General features: G+C 40.4%; 1 protein-coding gene across 6 annotated transcripts in view; it reads left to right on the forward strand.

Annotated features, from left to right (window-relative positions):
* Positions 1-19,424, forward strand: part of srpk2 (SRSF protein kinase 2) — a 68,413-nt gene that overhangs the window by 17,106 nt on the left and 31,883 nt on the right. Inside the window, exon 1 of one of the 6 annotated variants that reach the window (XM_088006485.1) lies at positions 1,048-1,794. The exons of 3 other annotated variants lie outside the window; for them this stretch is intronic. In XM_088006485.1, the coding sequence (XP_087862611.1) occupies positions 1,757-1,794 (38 nt within the window). In that variant the 5' untranslated portion in view covers positions 1,048-1,756. Of the gene's footprint in view, positions 1-1,047; positions 1,795-12,528; positions 13,571-19,424 lie in introns of those variants that run through there. 2 more of the 6 variants (XM_014973589.2, XM_088006487.1) reach the window with 2 other exon arrangements.

A 19,424-nucleotide genomic window follows, 5' to 3' on the forward strand; every position in this document is an offset into this window, starting at 1 on the left:
TTGTGTGAAAATATAGTTAATTGGTATTTATCGTGACAATAAATCAACAATCTTTTTCTTATAAGAAATGTATCACGTTAAATTATAAACGATACAGTAATTGCCAAGCCCTACTTTATTTTAACAATTTTAATTTTGCACATGGTGACAATCATTTTCTGCGCATCGCAAAAATGTTTTAAATTCGCGTCTGAAATTAACGCCTTAAAATGTCTTTAACCTAAAAAACGTAGTTTATCTCTGGCAAGACTTTACTGTCAGGCAAACCTTTGAGTGCCATGCTAATGCTAACACCTTCATTGTTGTACCCTCGCTACCTAGCCAGCTAGCTTTTTTACCTCTATAAAAGGCATAAAGCCGGGTTCACAATTTTTACTATGCTTCATTGTAATACAGCAAGTTCCCCCAACCACCCTTCATATTAATAATTTGTTAAATTTTATTCAAGGTGGCGTTAAAAAGGTCTTTAAAAGACTCGCTGTAACCCACATATCGCTCCTGAATTCTGTATCATGATCTGTATCATCCCATCCAGCCCCCCGTTTTGCATATTTCAGTTGCACATTCACATGCATACATGTACGAGCTGTGCGCATACCTCTACACAACAATATCGAGGTCAGACTGATAGACGGAGGACCCCCCTCCACCCCTTCCCTCTTCACCGCACACCCTCTGGCTACCTCTCTGCGAGCTGTTCAGTCATGTAGAAGCAGACCCATCTGCCCCAAGAGATGGTGAGAATACAGAGGCAGACAGAAGACACACACACACACACACACACACACACACACACACACACACACACGCATGCATGTGCACAAATGCAAAGCAGGCATTGGTGGAAGTGAGGAGAGAGGATGCCAGAACAAGAGAAGCATGATGGGGGGGCAGTGAAGCAGATTTGTGCAGCGTTGCCCCGAGATACAGGATGTCGTAATAAGGCAATTGGAAGAGAGAGAGTGGACGAGAGAGAGAGAGAGAGAAACTAAGCAAAATGGAAACGGGGGAGGAGTTTGAAGCCTCAAGAAGAAAAACACGAGTTTTCCTGTCTGTCACAAGCGGACACCCCTCCGCCCGAGCAGAGAGTGGGACGCTCCGCCTCGCTCTGGGCTCTGTTGTTGTGCAGAGCTGCATGCACAGGGCCTGACAGAGCCGAGCCTGACAGGAAGACCTCAAGACAGAGACATGCTGCGCACCGAGAGCCGGGAAGCTGTGTCATCATCCTGTCCGACCAGCACCACCGCGGAGGAGAGAGACGAGGCCAAGGCGGCGGAGAGGACGGGCAGCATCAGTGAAAGCAGGAGAAAGTGAGGGGGAGAGGAGAGGCAAGGTGAAGGAGGAGAAGGGAGGAAGGAAAGGGAGGGAGGAAGGAGGCTGGAGCGTGAGGAGGGGCGCCTGACTGACTGACTGACAGACATTGCTGCTGCTGCTGCTTTCAGCTCTAAGCACACACAAGAGGAGGCAGACCCAGACAAAACCGGGTCCCGTCCTCCATCTCTTCCTCCTCCTTCTTCTTAAAGCAAGAGGATATAGAGAAGGACGACGACGAAGAGGAGGAGGAGAAGGAGGGGAGGCAGTAACCCTCTCCTCTGCTGCACTCAGTCACACACAGCAGAGACAGAGGCAGAGAGGAGGACAGCAGAACAAGGAAAGAAAACCCCGTAAAGGACAGGAAAGGGAACGCGGCTTTGTGCTCTTCATTTCGCCGTCTCCTGTGGTCGCTCGGCCGGAGAGCGGCTAACAGGCACCGCTCATGTCCGTGAACTCGGAGAAATCCTCGTCCCCTGAAAGGTAACACCTCTCTGCTGATGCTTATCGTTTCACTCATCCCCCCCGTGCATGCCTAATAGTTTTTTTTTCCCAATTATTATTATTTTTGGTGTTCTCAAATCTACCGCCGACTCTTTTTTTTCCTTTCTCTTTCTGTCTGTGCTGGTTTCTTCCATTGTTCGAGAAACGACACCGAGACAGAATAATACAGCCGTTCGACATAATCTAACAGTATAATCCCATTTACACATCTCCCAGGCTCTGACGATAACAAACAATGCACAGACAAATATATAAATATATATATAAATGGTGTCTATGATGGTGGTGCACAGAGCTTACACAGCACAGAGTGTCAACACACGTCAACATCAGCTCAGCCAGCAGCAGCAGCAGCAATGCAAGACAACAGCTCACTACGTGACGCACCAGAATGCATGCTGTTTCTGATCAGCACATATCAGCTTTAAAACGCTTCGGCCGATCAGATGAGGTATGATAAAAGAGCCAATCTTGATGTAGCATGCTCTCACAAGGCCTGCTGTCTGTCTCCTCAACCAGCCCAACACGCATCATGACCATGCATAAGCCAGAATGAGATTCCAATGGTGTGAAAGAAAAATTAATATTATCACCATTTCACTAGGATTTACTCACAGCATCAAACGGCTTCAAATCAGCAAATATTTCCACTGCTGCTAAAATAATAACACATATTCTAGTTCGAATAATGTTAATTATACAATTTGTTTTTACTTTGATTTTAATACGTGGCCAAAGGCAAAGTTTTAACTTTAAGGGACAGGCAATATGGCCTTAAAATGTCAATTTTTTGGTATTTATGGTGGTATCTGTGGTAGTGGTTTTAGAGAGTTTAGAATCAGAGTCTTTATCCAGTTGGTTCCCTCAATACTGGAGTTTGACCAAGTAGTGCAAGCGTGCTGCTTGCAATCATTTCTATGTGAGAATTACATATGGTTGGCCTCATAGCGAAATTGCCTAAGACATATTTTGGCCATATTGAGATAAATGCATAATGATCTCCTTACACTGCTACATCACCCTGTTGTCTATGTCCTCAGCATGTCAGAACACTGGTTATAGTCTGAGATCAGTATTTTTCTATATATTTTTATTTGTTTCCATATCTTATCCCTGCTTTTTCTTGTTTTCTAACTAAAAACGTTGAAATATGACTTAGGCAATTATCCTAACGATATCTATTGATGCTCTCATAGAAACAATTGCAAAAACAGTGCAAACTGCAGAGGTCACAATCTCATGCACACTGTCAGTTTCTTTTGTTTGCAAATATCAATAACTATAGTTTCATTATTACGATGTATAAATGTTCAAATCAGAAAGGAAAAAAAGCAGCAAATATGGCTTAAAATTTCTTTTAGGTCCTATTTGACACACACAGCATTTTAAGGTAACATAGTTACTTTATTCTATAAAATGACAATGTGTCTAGAAAACATAATACTGTCCTTTTAAGATTTTGTCAATTTGTCTGATTGTTGGTAGTGATCAGATTTAATACCCTGCTTTTAAAAATGCTCCATTATTAAGGTATCTATTATTAGTAGTTGTTGTAGGTAGTTGATTAGTCAAGCTATCTGCTTGACTAATCAACTAGTCAAGCAGACTAGTTGACTAGTTGCATTTGCAAGATTGCCATCTTGCAATTCACTACTTATCATGAACTGTGACTTGTAGTTTGCTGGCCTGGCCATTGCCTTCCTACGCAATACCACTCTATTCTAATCTCTCTTCACTGCTCTATCTGGGATTTCTCCCATTGAGGTGGATTTCTCCAGTAGAATTTCAACCGGGCCGACCTGCTACAAAGCGAAGTGTAGAGCAAAGGTCTGGTTTGCGTCAGGCTAGTAGCTTGAACAGTTGTAGTGACGGATCCACACCATGAAGTCTGTGTTTCTGAGAATGTTTCCAAAGAGGTCGATTTTGTTTTTCTTGAGAGAGAAAAGTATAGTCGCCTTGTTTTAGCCAGCTGATGGAAAGTTTACAGTGAAACATGGGACAAGTCCAGTGGTATGTTTTCAGCGTTTTTGACGTGTCAAATGTGCGTTAAAGATGACGACCGATACCAATCGATTGATTAATGACGTTGCCAGAGAAACCTTTGGTGACTCAGCGAATGTTAGCCTCAGTATGTCGAGACAGAGACTGGATACGATTGAGAAGAAGCTACTCATCCGAGTCTGATAGCTAAATAAAGATCATTGTCCTCTTGAATAATTTGGATCCACTCATGCAGCCCCAAGTTATCAAAGTCAGGTTGTGCACACATCCTTAAAAAGTCTTAAATTCATGTATCTAATATTAAGGCGTTAAAATGTCTTGCATTAATTTTAAAAAATTTACTTTGACTTTAGTTAATCGATGAACTTCAGTTTATGTTGTAGAGGCAGTGCTAGCTAACTAGCTAGCTTTTTTGCGTCTATCATGAGTAAGTGTAAATTTACCGCCAGTTGGCTGGACGACGTTCTGTCCTGATGCAGGTCTTCAAAGCCTTAAGTTTGAGTTTGCGAAACCTGCAGAAACCCTAAAAGAGAGTTTTTCTTTCATTTTACAAGCAGATCATTATATATATAAAAAATATGCCCCATCAACATTGCTTAGCACATCTGCAGAAGATTTCTATTTGCTCATCTTCTTGAGTCAGTGGATCTGAAAAAACAAGCATGAAATATATGGTGTGTGCAGAGTTTCCTGACTTAATTCAACAGGAACGCATGTTCATTCAGATTTAATCAGGCCAACCTCCACGCTCCTAAATCGGTGTGCAGAAGGGAGCGGAAGGAGCTTGATTTGACGGGTGCCGGAGGGCGAAGACCCGGCAGACCGGATGACTCAAGTAGCCGCTGACGCTGATGCTGCGCCGCGTTTTTACGACCTGAAAGTGCCTCTCCCGTCCACACATCCCTGTGCCAAAGACCCCCAGATTGACACGCTTCAGCACATACTGCAGTGGGTGCGCAGAAACGCCAAAAGTAAATGGGCACTAATGATATCAAATATGATTACACGGACAGTTGGGTGCAGAGGAGAGTGGTACTATGAAGCAGAGTTTAATGTGGCAGTGGCACATGCATCCCATAAAACAACCGTGTGTGGAGGGTTAGGACAAAGAAAACAGGATCTCTAATCCTCAGTTCTTGCATGTCGGCTGTGTGTCAGTTTCTTTGTGGTAATATTTATGGATTTCATCACTCAACTTGCTTAATCCGTCACCTATTGTCTGGCTTAGCGCGATCTGTAATTACGAATACCGTCGCATGGCAGGTAACAACTAAAGGAGTCACTCTTGTATGCACCTCTGCCCCCAGTTTTTAACTCCAGCTGCACCTCAAATGACCCCTATAGTTAGTTTGCATTCGGACAGTCTCTTAGAAAATTTGTGTTTATGTACATCTCAGAATTTGTGTTTAAATGTGTAATTATATCCTAGTCAGTTATAGAGTTTTGGTTTGATGAGAGAACTCCCAGGATGTTTACGTTTGGCAAAAGACGTTTTACAAAGAAATAATTAATGAAGTTTCGAATCGCCTTTCGAAAAACTAAAATGGAAATGAACTGTAATCGTTTAGGCAATTAAAATATGATACTTTATAAGAAAACCATCTTTCTTGCTTCTGTGATTTGAAAATGTATGTGTTTTTTGAACTTGTTCACATTTTGTCATGTTATGCACACAAACTTCGATCTATTTTGCAAGGATTTTATGTGATAGACCAAAATCTTCAGTGCAGGAATTTATATTTTGCTAGTAGAGCTAATTAATGGTGGCTGGATAAACTACAGTGGAAACAAGATGCCTTAAAAAATAAAATCAGTTAATATTTAGTTTTTTTTCACTTTATAATTACTTGGGAAAATCTACAAAGTGTGGTGTGCATTTGTATCGTGCGAAATGTACTCTGCTACCCTTAAATAAAATCTAGATCAACAAATTGGATTCAGAGGTCGGTGCATATTAGGGCAGAAATGATTGATCAGACTAATCTTGATGCATTGATTATTGAAATGATTGTCAACTTATTTAGCAATTAATTCATAATTAATGGGAGAATACAGACAAAAAAAGCCTTTTGCTGAAAGAACAACATATTCAGAGCAATAATGAAGCCAAAGCTGTGCAAAAAATACATACGATTTGTTTTTAAGGTGGAAACAAACTTAAGTTCTGAGTAAAACATATTTACAAATTGTCACGTTGCATAGTTTTAACTTTACCCAGTTGAAATTATGTACAAAAAAACGACTCCTATTAAGCACATTTTGCTGTCCAAACTTGGTTAATCCGAAAAATAATCAACAGATTAGTCCTTGAGCTTTTGAGCTTTTCACTTTTGCCTAAAACAGGCTCAAGTGGTTAAATGAAAAATCTCCAGAATGTGCCAATTTTTTAAATTTGATTAATCCACCAAATAATCTATTAAAGAAAATAATCGTTAGTTGCAGCCCTCATACATATTCTCTTTCCTCTTTGTAATTTTTTGAGCTACTTGTGTTTGTCTCATAAAATAAATTAAAAAAAAAACATTGAAGTTTTGGGTTGTATTGTGACAAAATGTGGGCAATTTTAATCGGTAGGCATATTTTTTACAAGGTGCTATATGATGGAAAAACACTTGCTGCTGGAATGTTATGTAGAAAAAAATTTACATTTTCCCCTCATTCTAGGTTTGGCAGAATTTGGGTAGGTTAATTATGACAAATATCAGCTATATTTTAACATTTAATCCTAAATAATTGTGTGTCTTTGTTCTGTTTTCTGTGGCTTTCCGCTCTGAAAATGAAATGGTTCTAAGCTCTGTCTGCGTAGCACCATCTGAAACCTGGACGGCGCACACACAAGCAGACACAAACGGATCCATGCCCGGTTCAGCAGAGCTTCGTTTGTGCTGAGGCATGTTTGTCCACAATACAATGATGTGTGTGAGACTGTCTGCATGCGTGTGTGTGTTAAACCAAATGGATGGGCAAGTTGGGCCCGAAAAGGGCAAGATGTGGCGCAGAGACAAATGCCTTTCAAGCGATCGCATTAGGAAGACGATCCTTGTTGTGTAACCCGGCACTCGAAGCATGCCGAAGACGGATGGAGGACAAGGTGTGTGCGTGTTTGTGAGCGTGTGTGTGTGTGTGTGTGTGTGTGTGTGTGAAGGGAATTTTGAAGTGCTCGGCGTAAGCTGCTTTTTTTGACATGCATGTCATTTTAGATTATAACCTCTGCTCCTTGATGGAGGGTTTATGTCCTTTGAAGAGTCTTGGACTAAGAATTAAAAGAGCGTCTTGCTGAACATCCGAAGGTCAAAAGTTTACAGGTTTTGCTGCAAAGCGAGGGTGCAGCTCTCGTAGTGTTATTGATGGATTGAGAAGGAGCGCTTAATGCTGTTGATCTGGTGACATTGTGCTCTTAAGCAGCGTGTTTGTACTTTCTAGTGCTTATATTTGGAGATATGATGGGATGTAGTCCATACATCTCATGTGGTTTCAGAATACCTGTGTACAGTACCTTGAAAATATGTTAATAGCCCTGGTGTTTGTTTTTTAGCACTTTTTTAAAATTAGGAATCAATGTAATGGTGCAACAGAAAGTGAATATTTGTGAATTGAAAATAAAAAAACGCAAAATGTCTTATTCTGAATTAGTTTTGTTTTACCCACAAAGTAATAAATTAAAGTTTAAATATTTTAATAAAGCACCATTGAAAATACATGAATAGTTTTTGATTCATCACCATCTCTAATTTTCAGCTACTCATGTTCAATAAAAAAAAAAAACAAAGCTGGCAGCATTATTGGGAATGTTATTTTTATTATTTTCTCAATTGTTTGTTCCACGAGAGCGTCAATAAATATCAGTAAATAAAAAATTGGGTGGCGTCCTGAAGAAGCCATTTCAAATGTGAATGTTTTTCAGAAACCGTATCTATTTTTGAGACGAGCTTGCTATTTTAAGAAGTTGTAAATGTTTTTATCATCATTTTTATCGTGTTCACAATAGTTCCATAAAAAATACTCCGCCGCTCACACAGAAGAGAAACCCCATCAAGAGCAGTGCTAGCTAGCTACAAGCTAGTTTTAGCTAGCTTGTAGCTAGTTTTAGCTAGCATCCAGTCTGTGTCCTCTCTGACCTCCATCTCCCACACCATGCCCTCAACAGCCCATCCCCACATCTGAGTGGAAGCAGAAGACCATCTTTACCTTCTCTCCTGCTTTCTTGTTTCATTTTTCCCCCTCTCAACTCTGGGTTTGATGAAAAGAATGACAACACCGTTAGCATTCCACCTCCTCTCCCCCCTCTTAGGGCTTTCAGCGAGATAACGGCGGTAAATAAAAGCGTCTGTGTGTGTTTGTGTCGTCAAATCTGCTCTGAAGTCTCCCGTCTTTCCAAGCCAGTCTAACCTGACCGAATAACTTTGTCACTGCGGAGTAATTCTGTGAATTTCCACTCTACCTGTTGATGTCCTATGGGGTTAATCAGTGATAGGAATCACCCAGTTGGTGGCAACTAGACACCATGTAAGCAACACAGCTGTTGCCATGGCGATACCTCCGAGGTGCGTTCAAGTGATTGGTATTTGGGCACCTGATCTGCAGTGTGTCGCCCTCCCTCGTTGGGGTGTTGGTGACAACGAGGTCAAAGGTCACACTTGAATCACTGGGTGTGAAAAAAAATGGATTAAAGGAAATCGGCACAGTCCAATTAAGAAGAGTTATTAGTTACTGCTCCCTGTTTATTCTGCCTTTTCAAGGTTCTGGCAGAGGGATTATATAAAGCAAAATGTGTTTTATATAAAGGAACAGGATGAAAAAACCTTTTCTGCTCTACATTTGGTGTTCAGTCTGTAGACTCAATAGGTTTGCAGCATTTTATGTATTTCAGGAATATTAAACCACTCGCTCTCTCCTCGTCTCAGCTTTTCTATTCCTGTTGATATATTTGGTTTTAATTTTTCATAATAGTTCTGACATTGGTAAAGCTAATAGTTTATGTGGCATAGTTCAAGTGTAAACATGTAGTATTATAATAATAATGTTACAACAATAACAAACTTTAATTTGTGTGTTTTCTTGCATCCTGATATGATTGAACTGATTTATCCACTGTATGTTTTAAGCTCCATACAGATGCAGTCATACACTCATCAGACGTGAATGTATTCATTTTCAGCAGGCTTGAAACGGAGACCATCCTAAAAACTTTGTTAGCTTCAGAAAACCAAGTTTGTTTGGACTCGGTTTCACTTTAGGGCGCCGAATAGAGTCCAAGTTTCAACCACCCAACACCCTTTCCATCCATGTTGGCATAAAACTTCTTTTATAACAACATGTTAAACTATTCACTGGTGTTTTGTTGTGTTCCGGTTTGTAATAGTCTTGGTTATGTTTGAGGTTTTCCTTGACTGCCTTAACCACTTTCCTTTAATCGGAGTGGGATACTTGGAGTCAGCATCTTGTCAAAGCTCGTAGAGCTGGGCGATATCAATCAATATCGTGATATATAGAGCAGTTAACATCGATAACAGTAAATAAAAGATAACACTAACCCTCCAGTTCCCCTGGAAAAATATCTTGACGTCCAACTTCCTTGCTGAACCCAGAATGTTGCCAAACAAGTAATGCATTTCTTTGGAAGTGAGCTGCTCTTCTTCCTCCTCCACCAGTTCTACCGCCACCGCTTCAGCAATGAAACAATTTGAAATTTCCTCCACTTTCTCATCCTCACCGTAGCTTTCACTATTTAATCTTGCATGTGTGAAGGGGAAAATCCACAACAACCCCTAAAATATGCCACCAATCAAATAATAATTATTCAAATGAGTGTATGTAAACTTGAAAGCTGTGCAGCTCCAGCTTAAAATACATATTCTGAAGGAGAAAATATCTATCATCTTTGATTCTCTATTCTTCTATTTCAACTCCTCTGATGCGGCGTAGGTATTTAGCATGCAGCTAGGGCCTTTCTCTCTCATTAGTTCACATCTATCTGCTATCAGCACATTAGTGTTCCTGGAATGGGTTTTCCACTGTAAGACATACTCGGCAGAAACGGAAAAATTGAGAGAGAGCAAGTGAGCAGGGATGAAGGAAATCTTTCTGGGATGGGAAAAGGGGAACATGGCACAGCGATCTGCCTGGAAGAGGTTTGGTCCCACTGAGGAATTATTAAGAGATGGGCGATAAAGTGGGAAGAGGAAATATGTAAGGCCCACATAGAGAGTGGAGAAAAGGAAAGTAGAAACCTCTGGAGAAACAATAGACGGAGATAAAACTCGGAAGAGTGAACAGGAAAACAAGGCAAAGACGAAGAGAGCGAGGGAAGATGGAGGGAGAAGATAGATGGCCCTCTGCAGACCTGCGCAGTGTGGTGGGTAACGCGAGGTCAGCGGTGGACCAGCCAGAACCGATGCTGCAGCAGCGAGGCGGTGGAATGATAATGGCCTGTTTATGTTTGTGGAGAGCCATTTGTTTGCTTGCGTGGCTTTGCATATGCCTGTGTGTAAAAAGATAACCTATTCTCACGGAAGACACCTCTACACTAACAAACAATACAGAAGCATGTACAGCTGTGATTTCAAACACTAAGCCTTTACTTGGCCCAGTAGGACCAGGTATCCCACCGTTTGCTGCCCAACTGGGCGTTGCATTCATCTGTTGTATCTGAAAACCCTGTTAGACTGATAAATCTCTTCCTGCAGTATGCTCCAAAGTGTGTGTGTGTGTGTGTGTGATGTATTTTCTCCCACATTAGCTCAGAGTGGGTGGGGTTTCCTCAGCTTTGATTGTGCCAGCTCAACATGCTCTCTCACACCAATTCCTCGTGTTTGACAGCCGTGACGTGGCAGAAGCGGACGCTTGTGTGTGGCATTTGTGATATTTAACTCGGTGTTCTTTGCTAATATCCGAACATCAAATAAGTTCAGCTTTAATCTTCTACAAGAAGTATATTCTTAGTTTTTAATAGCGGTTTCCGATCTCTGGTTTTTCAAACTCTCAAAGAATTATCTTTAAGAGAATCCCAACACGGCTTTTCCCTGTACATGAAACCAAAACCTGCTTCTTCTGAATGGCTGACGGGGTGTTCCTCAAAAATGCTAGGTTTTACGGTTTCATGTCGTTGCCAGAAATAAGCTTATCATTATTTCTAGGGCTGAAACGATTCCTCGAATGATTCGAGTACCTCGATTACTAAAATTCCTCGAGGAAAATTTACCTGCCTCGAAGCTTCGTTAATTTATGTTTTATTAGTTAGCGCACCGTGTTCCGGCCGGGACTTCATTTGCGTTGCGCGGAGCTCTCACTTCCGCCTCTGAGTTGTTGACAAAAGCTAAGTCTCAGCGGCATAAAGTCCAATCTTCAAGATTGGCCCGTGGGGATTTTATTGATTGATGATAATGCCCGACTTTTTATCGTTTTGGGGGAACCAATAAGCATCCTTAAAATGACTGGGGGATGCCTGGAGTACGGCAGCATTTCTCCTCCGGGGCTGCTGGTTGAAAGCGAACGGCGGGAAGAGCGCTGAGGTGAGCGGATAGACTGAACAGGGCGGGCGGCTGAGTAGCTGATGCTTACCGTGTAAATGTAGCTTTACCGACGAACCGCACAATAAATTTCATATCCCGGTCTGAAGAAACGGGTGGCGGAGCGCATCGTACATGGCTGGTAGATGAGTTTCTGAGTGTGACCAGTGAAGGTGTCGTAAATATCCCGTATTGCTTCCCCCCGTGTTCGTCCCCCGGTCTAACGGTTCGTCAGTCCGCTGGTCTATTTCCTCCCCTCCACCCCATCTTACGTTCGTTCATTCGCCCTCTCCTCCCACTCCAGGCGGCATTTCCCGTATTTTCAAACCCAAAGCGTGACAGGTTAGGTGGCAAGGTGAGTTTAATTAATCTATTAAACTCACTGAAGATGAATACATAAACTAAAAGCTGGATTGTAGACATTTTTTATAAGCATATTTGTGAGCCTGCCTCTTTGTTATTAAATTCAATATAATTTCAGATTTTTCTATAACTTTTCTTCTGGTTAACTTAGAAAGTGAGCTATTATTGTTACAGGTTAGTTTTCTAAACTACAAAAAAGCAACTGTTAGGGAAGCTCATATATGAAAAATTGGACTGATATTGATATCTGATAGTAACACCGGTATTATGCCAGATTTACCAATATTTCATTTTATAATTTTTTTTATCCGATTACTCGATTAATCGTAAGAATAATCGATAGATTACTCGATTACTAAAATATTCGTTTACAACAGCCCTAATTATTTCTAAAAGGCTATTCCAGGGCATTTTTGTTACTCAACTGCAGTTGTTGGTAAGTTCTTAGTTGTACACAAAGCACTCCTACTACTATTAACAGCCGTATTTGTCTGAGGAATTTCTTCTTGGTTTTGGAGCAACAAGCTCTTCTGACATTTACACAGAGTTTCTTATTAACTACATGCATATTCATTTGCAAGTCTGATCTGAGAGTAACTAATTTCGAAACACTGATGTAATTCTGTGCAGCTCGACGTTTTTCCAGAAGAATAAAGAAATGCGACTGATGGATTGTAGCAGCTTCTTCACAGCTGATATATGGACCGATGTCTACAGTCCGGTCAGCTTATTTGTCACAGAACAGCGTAGTTTTAGATCCTGTTATGCTTTTTTTCTATACTGTTGTGGCTCAGAGGTTTGTTTACTTGCAGCAGCTTGTGATTCCTAGATTTAACTTTAGTGAGTACGTGCAAACTGAGAATAAACATCCTGCTTTTGACATTATGAATCGACTTATTTATGTTCTTGCAAGTGTACTTGTGTTTAAAAATACCCACGTGCAGTTGCTGATTTGTAATACTAAATAAAGTGGTCATTCCATTCGGAAAATTGGAAGATTAATACCTAAACAACAACTATAAAGTCTTTAACCCTTTCATGCATAGAGGTCACTACAGCGGACAGCTATCTAAAAGCCATTTTCTTTGCTTCTTGTGGATTTTTACAGACCACTGAAGTAGACACCAATTCGTCATAAAATACACTATCAACTACTAGCCATCAGCTACAAATGCAAGAAATTATTTTTGTTAAATCCAATATGGCCGACAGACAAAAAAGCACACCAATCGACCCGGTCCCTCCTTCTACTGTAGGCGACTCTTGCAGGTAAAAAAAAATATTGTGACATTAGACAACCCCTAAAGACCAATACTACTGATGTATTAATCATGAAAAAAAATAAATAAATAAATTAACAACGCTAAGCCTGGAGGGAGCACAAGTAAAACCTGGTGGCCCTCCAGGCTTATAATACACGGAGGGAAATCGTGCATGACTGTCTTGACATGCTAACAGCTTAATATCAGGGCAGCAGAGACAATATTTTGCCCTCTTTTTAATTTTAAATCCTTCATGCAGGTGATGATGCCCATTAAAATACTCCTGGTAGCATTTCGGTGCTGAATGCTTGGCGCCTACTTCTATCTTTGCATCTTCTGTTGATAAAGCTGGATCCGCGTTGGTGTATGTAGCTCTGCTGAGATGGTGCGTTTAGCATGTGGGTGTCGCAGCTCCATGTGACCGCTGCTGGAATTTAGAGCTGGGTCCATCTTGTCCGTCCACTGCTGTGGACTGAACCGGAGAGCGGCAGCCGTGTTTTCTGCTCCGCCGTCCTCTTCTCTTCCCTGTCATATGGCGTTAAACTCAAGCTTGGACACCAAGAAGAGATGGGGGCTGGCTCTGTGCGTCCTTCGTCTGCGTCACAGGGCCCTCCGAATCAGGTAGACATCGAGCTGCCATCACTCCGTGTGAATTCTAGTTTTACCAGTCAGGACTTGCTTCAGTATTTGTATAAAAGGGTTTCCCTGCATAGATTAATGCATTTCCTTTGTTTAAAGGCTGCAGCCATATAGAAGCTTATTAAAGGAATAACTTCCTAAATAATTGTGTAACTATTTGAGACTACCAAGGAAGATGTGCATTTGAGTGGCACAAACTTTGTGTTGTCAGATTCGTATCTGTTTGGCAAACCAGGCTTGTTCTGTTTTGTGATTTGTACCCTTTAGGGATGTTTGTGTTTCTAGTTATTTTAAAACTCAGACTGTAAGTTTAAGTATTCATTTTTCCATCCATCCATCATTTAACATGTTTATCCTTGAGTACTGGTGCCTATCTCTGAGGTTAAGGGTCGAGAGGAGTGGTACACCCTGGTCAGATCGCCAGTCCGTCACAGGGCAAGAATGTAAATTTTTTTTCATGTTGGGATTTAAAATTTGAGTATAAAATTTGGAATTTGCATCTCTAAGTTTAAACGATGCAGTTTAGAAATGTCATGGCAGGAAGGGTGTAATATTCACTGATAATTATGATGCATTCTGGTGTTTCCATTCAAAACATAAGAAACATATTTCTATAATTTCATTGCAAACTAAATTTATAGAATCTGTCCAGCAGAAACCTTTTTTTTTCTTCTTCTTCTCACTCCAGTTGGTAAAATTACTTTATCCCGGCAGCACATATAATAGTTATATATAGATATGCTGTCACTGCTAACATCCACTTTCTGCAGCAGTGATTAGTAGGTATAACTTAGAGCCTGCTTATGAAAAGTAATAGAGAATCGCTTCACAGATCATAATTTTTCACCTTCAGAAATGACCTTAGTGCAATAAAGCCCCATAAGAGTGATGTCAATATTTTGTCAATGCAGTTAGTAATTCTCTAATTAACAAATACAAGCATTCTTGTGTTAAAATCAGATGGAAACAGAAATTAAAAGATCCTCATTACTTTGATATTTTAAATGTTTTTTTTTTCTTTCTTTTTTCTTTTTTACAAAACACACTTTCTAACATTAACCAGTGGAAACATTTTTGTGTCCCAGGTTGTCACAGAAGTGTCGCCATGTTTTTTTTTTTTTTCTGTGCACCGGGCAACAATTTTTTACTGTTGGACTCTTAAAAAGTCACAAGTTTCTTCAGAGCACTGTTCAGTCTGCTTGCTGTAGTCCCTGGTAAACCTTTCATTACAGATTAAATCACAGTTCACTTATTAGCTCATTAGTTGCTATAGACTCTTTTTACAGAAATGGATGCGACATCACAGTGCTTTGACCAAGTCACGTTCATTTATAATAAAAAAAAAAAAAAAAGTATTCCCTCCGTAACTTCCAGAGGGAACGCCAGGTTTTTACCAGGTTCTAGGATTATTTTAAATCCCATCTGAAGTGGGGTACACACAATATACTGCTTCCTCTTTTATTATTTATAAGGTGAAGCCAATTGTCATTCAACTGTGAATACGGTGTACACTCATTTTTGTCCTCTCCAATAAAAAGCTGTTGAACAATACAGCTCTGACCCATAAGCTCTGGTCGCTGTGTGTCCAACAAGTTCTTCTGTTGAAATATCCCTTTATAAAAATAGTGTTGTAGAAACAAAAGTGTCCAGGGAAAAAAAGTTGGTCGCTTATGTGTTTACATTCACACTCCTTTTGCCTCTGCTTTGATAACTGCCAGTTATGCAAACACAATAAAACAGCAAATAAACAGGAAAAAAAATCAGATTTAAAAGATTTGTTTGCAGAAAAATCTGCTTCAAGCACCAAATGGGCAACTGAGCTAAACGGGTTTAACTCGAGTTTGCATATCAGCAGTTATTTAATGTTTTGTTTTGTCTTTCATATGATATAAATTAAAAATACACAGCTAACTGCATTACAAAAAGAGGCACCGTGTAGGTGTTCATAATAGCGCTTTACATACTTGCACATGGCGCATGGCGGATGCCCTCAGTAGGTGTGGGCAGCTATAACAATGAAACGGCTTTGTAGCCGGATTGCTTCACTGCACTGAAATGTATACATTCAGAACATTGAGAACAAGAGCGCTGCAGAGAGAGGAGAGGTCTGCACAGTGGAAAAGCACCGCTGTTCCCAGCAGCAGTTTGTGTTGGGACAAACTGCTGCTCTTCCCTTATAGAGACGTAAATCCTGAACAGTAGCTTTGAGTATGTGACAGCTTGTATGTTTTCCATCTTTAATATTCACACTAGGATTGATTTTTTTGCTGGATGTTGCGTTTGTGTGTTAGCATCACACCCGTGTGTGAACTGCAGCTAATAATGGATGCGCCATATAGCCAAGTCAATACAATGCAGTGAGTTGACTCGTATCCGCTGGCCTCTGGGGAGTTTTCCCAACAATCGATACAGCCTCTGTAAATTGGAGTGACAAACACCCAACTGACCAGCAGCCTCAAGGATAGTGGTCTGTTGGGTCTCCACTTCAAAGCAGTCCTGATCCGTCTTTAACCTTTGACCGCGATGTACCCAGTTGTAAAAGCAACACCTTCACATGGTGATTGCGCTTCATAAATACGGTAAAGTAAGAGCGTATGAGTAAAACTCCTTCTAGCTGCATAGCATCCAAAACCCAGAGTGAACATGCAAAACATCTAAACAAAAGCCAACAAAACGAACAACTCAGAACTAATGCAACACTGGCATGCTGCTACCATGAGGAGCGCAATTCTAGAAAGTTTATGTGGTTTAAGGAAAACTTAATGTACTTGTAAAGCCTTTCAAATGTTTTGTAAGACAACTTTAGAATAAAACTAGATAAACGTTGTATTTAGACACGTTGCAACGTGACATTACGAGCACCAGTTCCCTGCTGGAGGGGAAAAAAACCTACTGCTGACAATAACTACCATTGGTTTTAGCTGTTGTCACCTTAATGTGGTAAATATTAAATGTATGCATGAAATATAAAGGAAAACAGGATGCAGTGCTTTGCTGCTAATTGTCAACACCACAGAAACTAGATAACAAGGTTAGGAAAAAGTTTTAATTAAAACAAAGATAGCAAGGGAGAGGGAAGTAGGTCAGTCAAGCTAGCTTGACTTTGACAACTTTAACATGTAGATGTGCTTCAGATTTCGGTGTCTTTTTGGTTAATTTCAAAAACAAAATAAAAATAAAAGGCGACCCACACACCAGCTCTGACCAATCATCAGTAGATCAGGTGTTTAAATTGGCTAATCCTGATACACTAGTGCCGTTGTTGTCAGTCAGTTGTTATGGCAACAAGTCTGTGCGTTAGCATAGCCGACACAGAGTGAGGAAAAAAGAATGCGAGTGGTTTTGCTTGTGCTGTGGCGCACTGCTCTAAATTAATAATACCTACATCTCCACGTTTCATTTTGTTAACAGAATTGTTCCGTGGCAGCCGTGGGTAGCAAGTAAAAGAAGAGTTTAATTGCCCTCCATTGTTGTTTGCATGCGCTAAATTTGCGGATGTAAACAATAACACGCAACATGTCTTTGTGAATTAGCTAAGCCTTTGTTAGCTAATCAGTTTGTTGTAATGAAAAGCAGATATTCAAAAATGTCTAAGTTTCTACAGGTAGAATAAATATATGAAGTAGGAATAGTTGATCATTTAAAAAAATTTCTATTTGAATATTGAATACAGATGCATGTGTTAGAAGTTGATCTGTAAACTTCAGACTGACCGTCTGCACTACTGCAACTTTTCTTTCTCCTGATGCCTTGGGAATGCATGGGTTGTTGTTGCCTTCTGTCACCGACGGTCTGTCCAAAGCCTGTAAGTACAGTATGTGGAATGGGAGGAATCCTGCTAAGCCACGCTGTGCAGCTTACAGACTGCGACGTGGGAGCACAGTGCCGCCTGTGACGTCAGGCTGCATCCTGAAAATAGCTGTGAGATCTTAGTTCTACAAGCAGACGGATCCTCTGGAGGAGCGGAGAGAATGACTCAGCTCGTCTTGGCTCACACGGCCAAGATGGAGAGAAAGGAAAGATTCACCGTGAATGAATCAGAGGTATAGATGGGCACCTCCGCCGCACTGGTCTAGGAACCCCACGCCTTGACGTGGGGAGCGGAGGACAGGGCTCTTGTTGCTAAGGAATACCTGTTACCTTGGTGATAATGAAAGATGTTTAAGGATGAGTCATCGAGTTTGAACTTGAGAACAATCAGCTGTTCTGCGTGGCTTGTCATCGGTCAGACGTGTTAGCAATGCCCTGTGACTCTGGTTGTCATTAGCAAGAAGACGTCGTCCTTTCTGCATCTTCATGATGCAGAAAATTTTATACCAGAATAAACTGAAGGAAGATGATGTAAGACAGAGCAAGCTTTATGTACTTGCTGCTTTGTCTGTTGCATGGAGAAAAAAAACAAACTCCAAGAGCAGAAAAAGGTGCTAAATGTTCCCTTTTGGTTAATTTGTTTTCAATTTTAACCATCAAAGTGAGAGAAATGTTACCAGAGACATTATAAGCAGTGTAACAAAAACACACGAGTCATATTTTAATGGCATATTGTGTCTCAAACAAGCCAATCAAAATTGCTACCGAAATGAGGAAAACCTCAACTTTAATCTTATAGCTCACATGCCCAGTAAGACTGGTGCATGCGTGTTGTGGATGGCTGATCAGCTCATAAGCTGCAACAAAAAAAAAACAACAACAAAACAAAGGAGACTCCAAGTCCAGCACTGTGTAGGCGAAGGAATTCGGAGCCACACGTCATTCTCTCTCTCTCAATATAAATGCGTCATCCTCTTCTCCCAAGCCTTTTAGCTGGAAACAAAACAAACACAAACTGGCAAGTCAAAGTCCAGGCATGTCGACTTCTGGATCCCGCACAACAACAGAATAATTATTATATGTTTATTATCAGGGAATCCCCTCTTATCAGCATTAACAGCTACATAGACTTTCTTTCTGTCTGCCCATGTATCTAGCTGGCTAGACAAACCCCTGGCAGATGAAAAATGATATTTTAACCATAGAAAATTGCAAAGCATAATTCTGAAAAGAGAGCAAAACACAGACAAAGCAACAGTATTGATTTTTTAAATCTGTTTTTATTTACGTTTTATTAATTTCATGTTGAGAATGATTTATACCCTTGCCCAAAATCAATCCAAAATTATCTCAAAGTATTGATCAAGCAATCTCCCAATTGTTGTAATGTTTCCTTTTTTGACCACTTATGTTTGGTGATGATTTGGTGTGAGTTGAGCCTGTAAGCAATTAATCAATTAATCACACGATAAATTAAAATGAGGGAAATTTGTTTAGAGACATCATAATCCACTTTATTTATTGGTTTCGGTCGAAAGTGGTTTTTGTTCCCATTTTATTTTTGGTTGTCGTGTTTTTTTGGACTTTTAAAATATCTTCCAGTTCCAGTGTTCAGCATTCTTTACAAAATTAAGGTTTATTAGTCTTCGAGAGACTCAAAACAACAGTATTGTCATTTATTGCTAGAATTACTGGGATAATTTATCGCCCAGCAAAATTTGTTATAGAGACACGAGCAATTTAGCCATGTTTTTAGGTCAGGGAGAACATGCAAACTCATGCTACCAACGCTAACTTACATCGTGTCGAGCATTTTCTGCATTCCTCACTACATCTGATCATTACTTTGCAGTCATAAACTTCAGCAGACAGCATGACTCAACTGGTTTTCAGGTGTGAATAATGTCGACATCTTTCCATCTACCTGAACATTTGTCACACTGGAATGTACTGAGCTAATTTTCCTCAGGAGGAGGGCTTTCCTGTCAGCAAACTACCCAGGAAAACATGCTGGGCTGTCTTCTTG

The sequence above is a fragment of the Poecilia mexicana genome, unplaced genomic scaffold (genome assembly GCF_051168715.1).
Source record: "Poecilia mexicana isolate PSO_F unplaced genomic scaffold, ASM5116871v1 scaffold_6, whole genome shotgun sequence".
In the NCBI taxonomy this organism is placed as follows: Eukaryota; Metazoa; Chordata; class Actinopteri; order Cyprinodontiformes; family Poeciliidae; genus Poecilia; species Poecilia mexicana.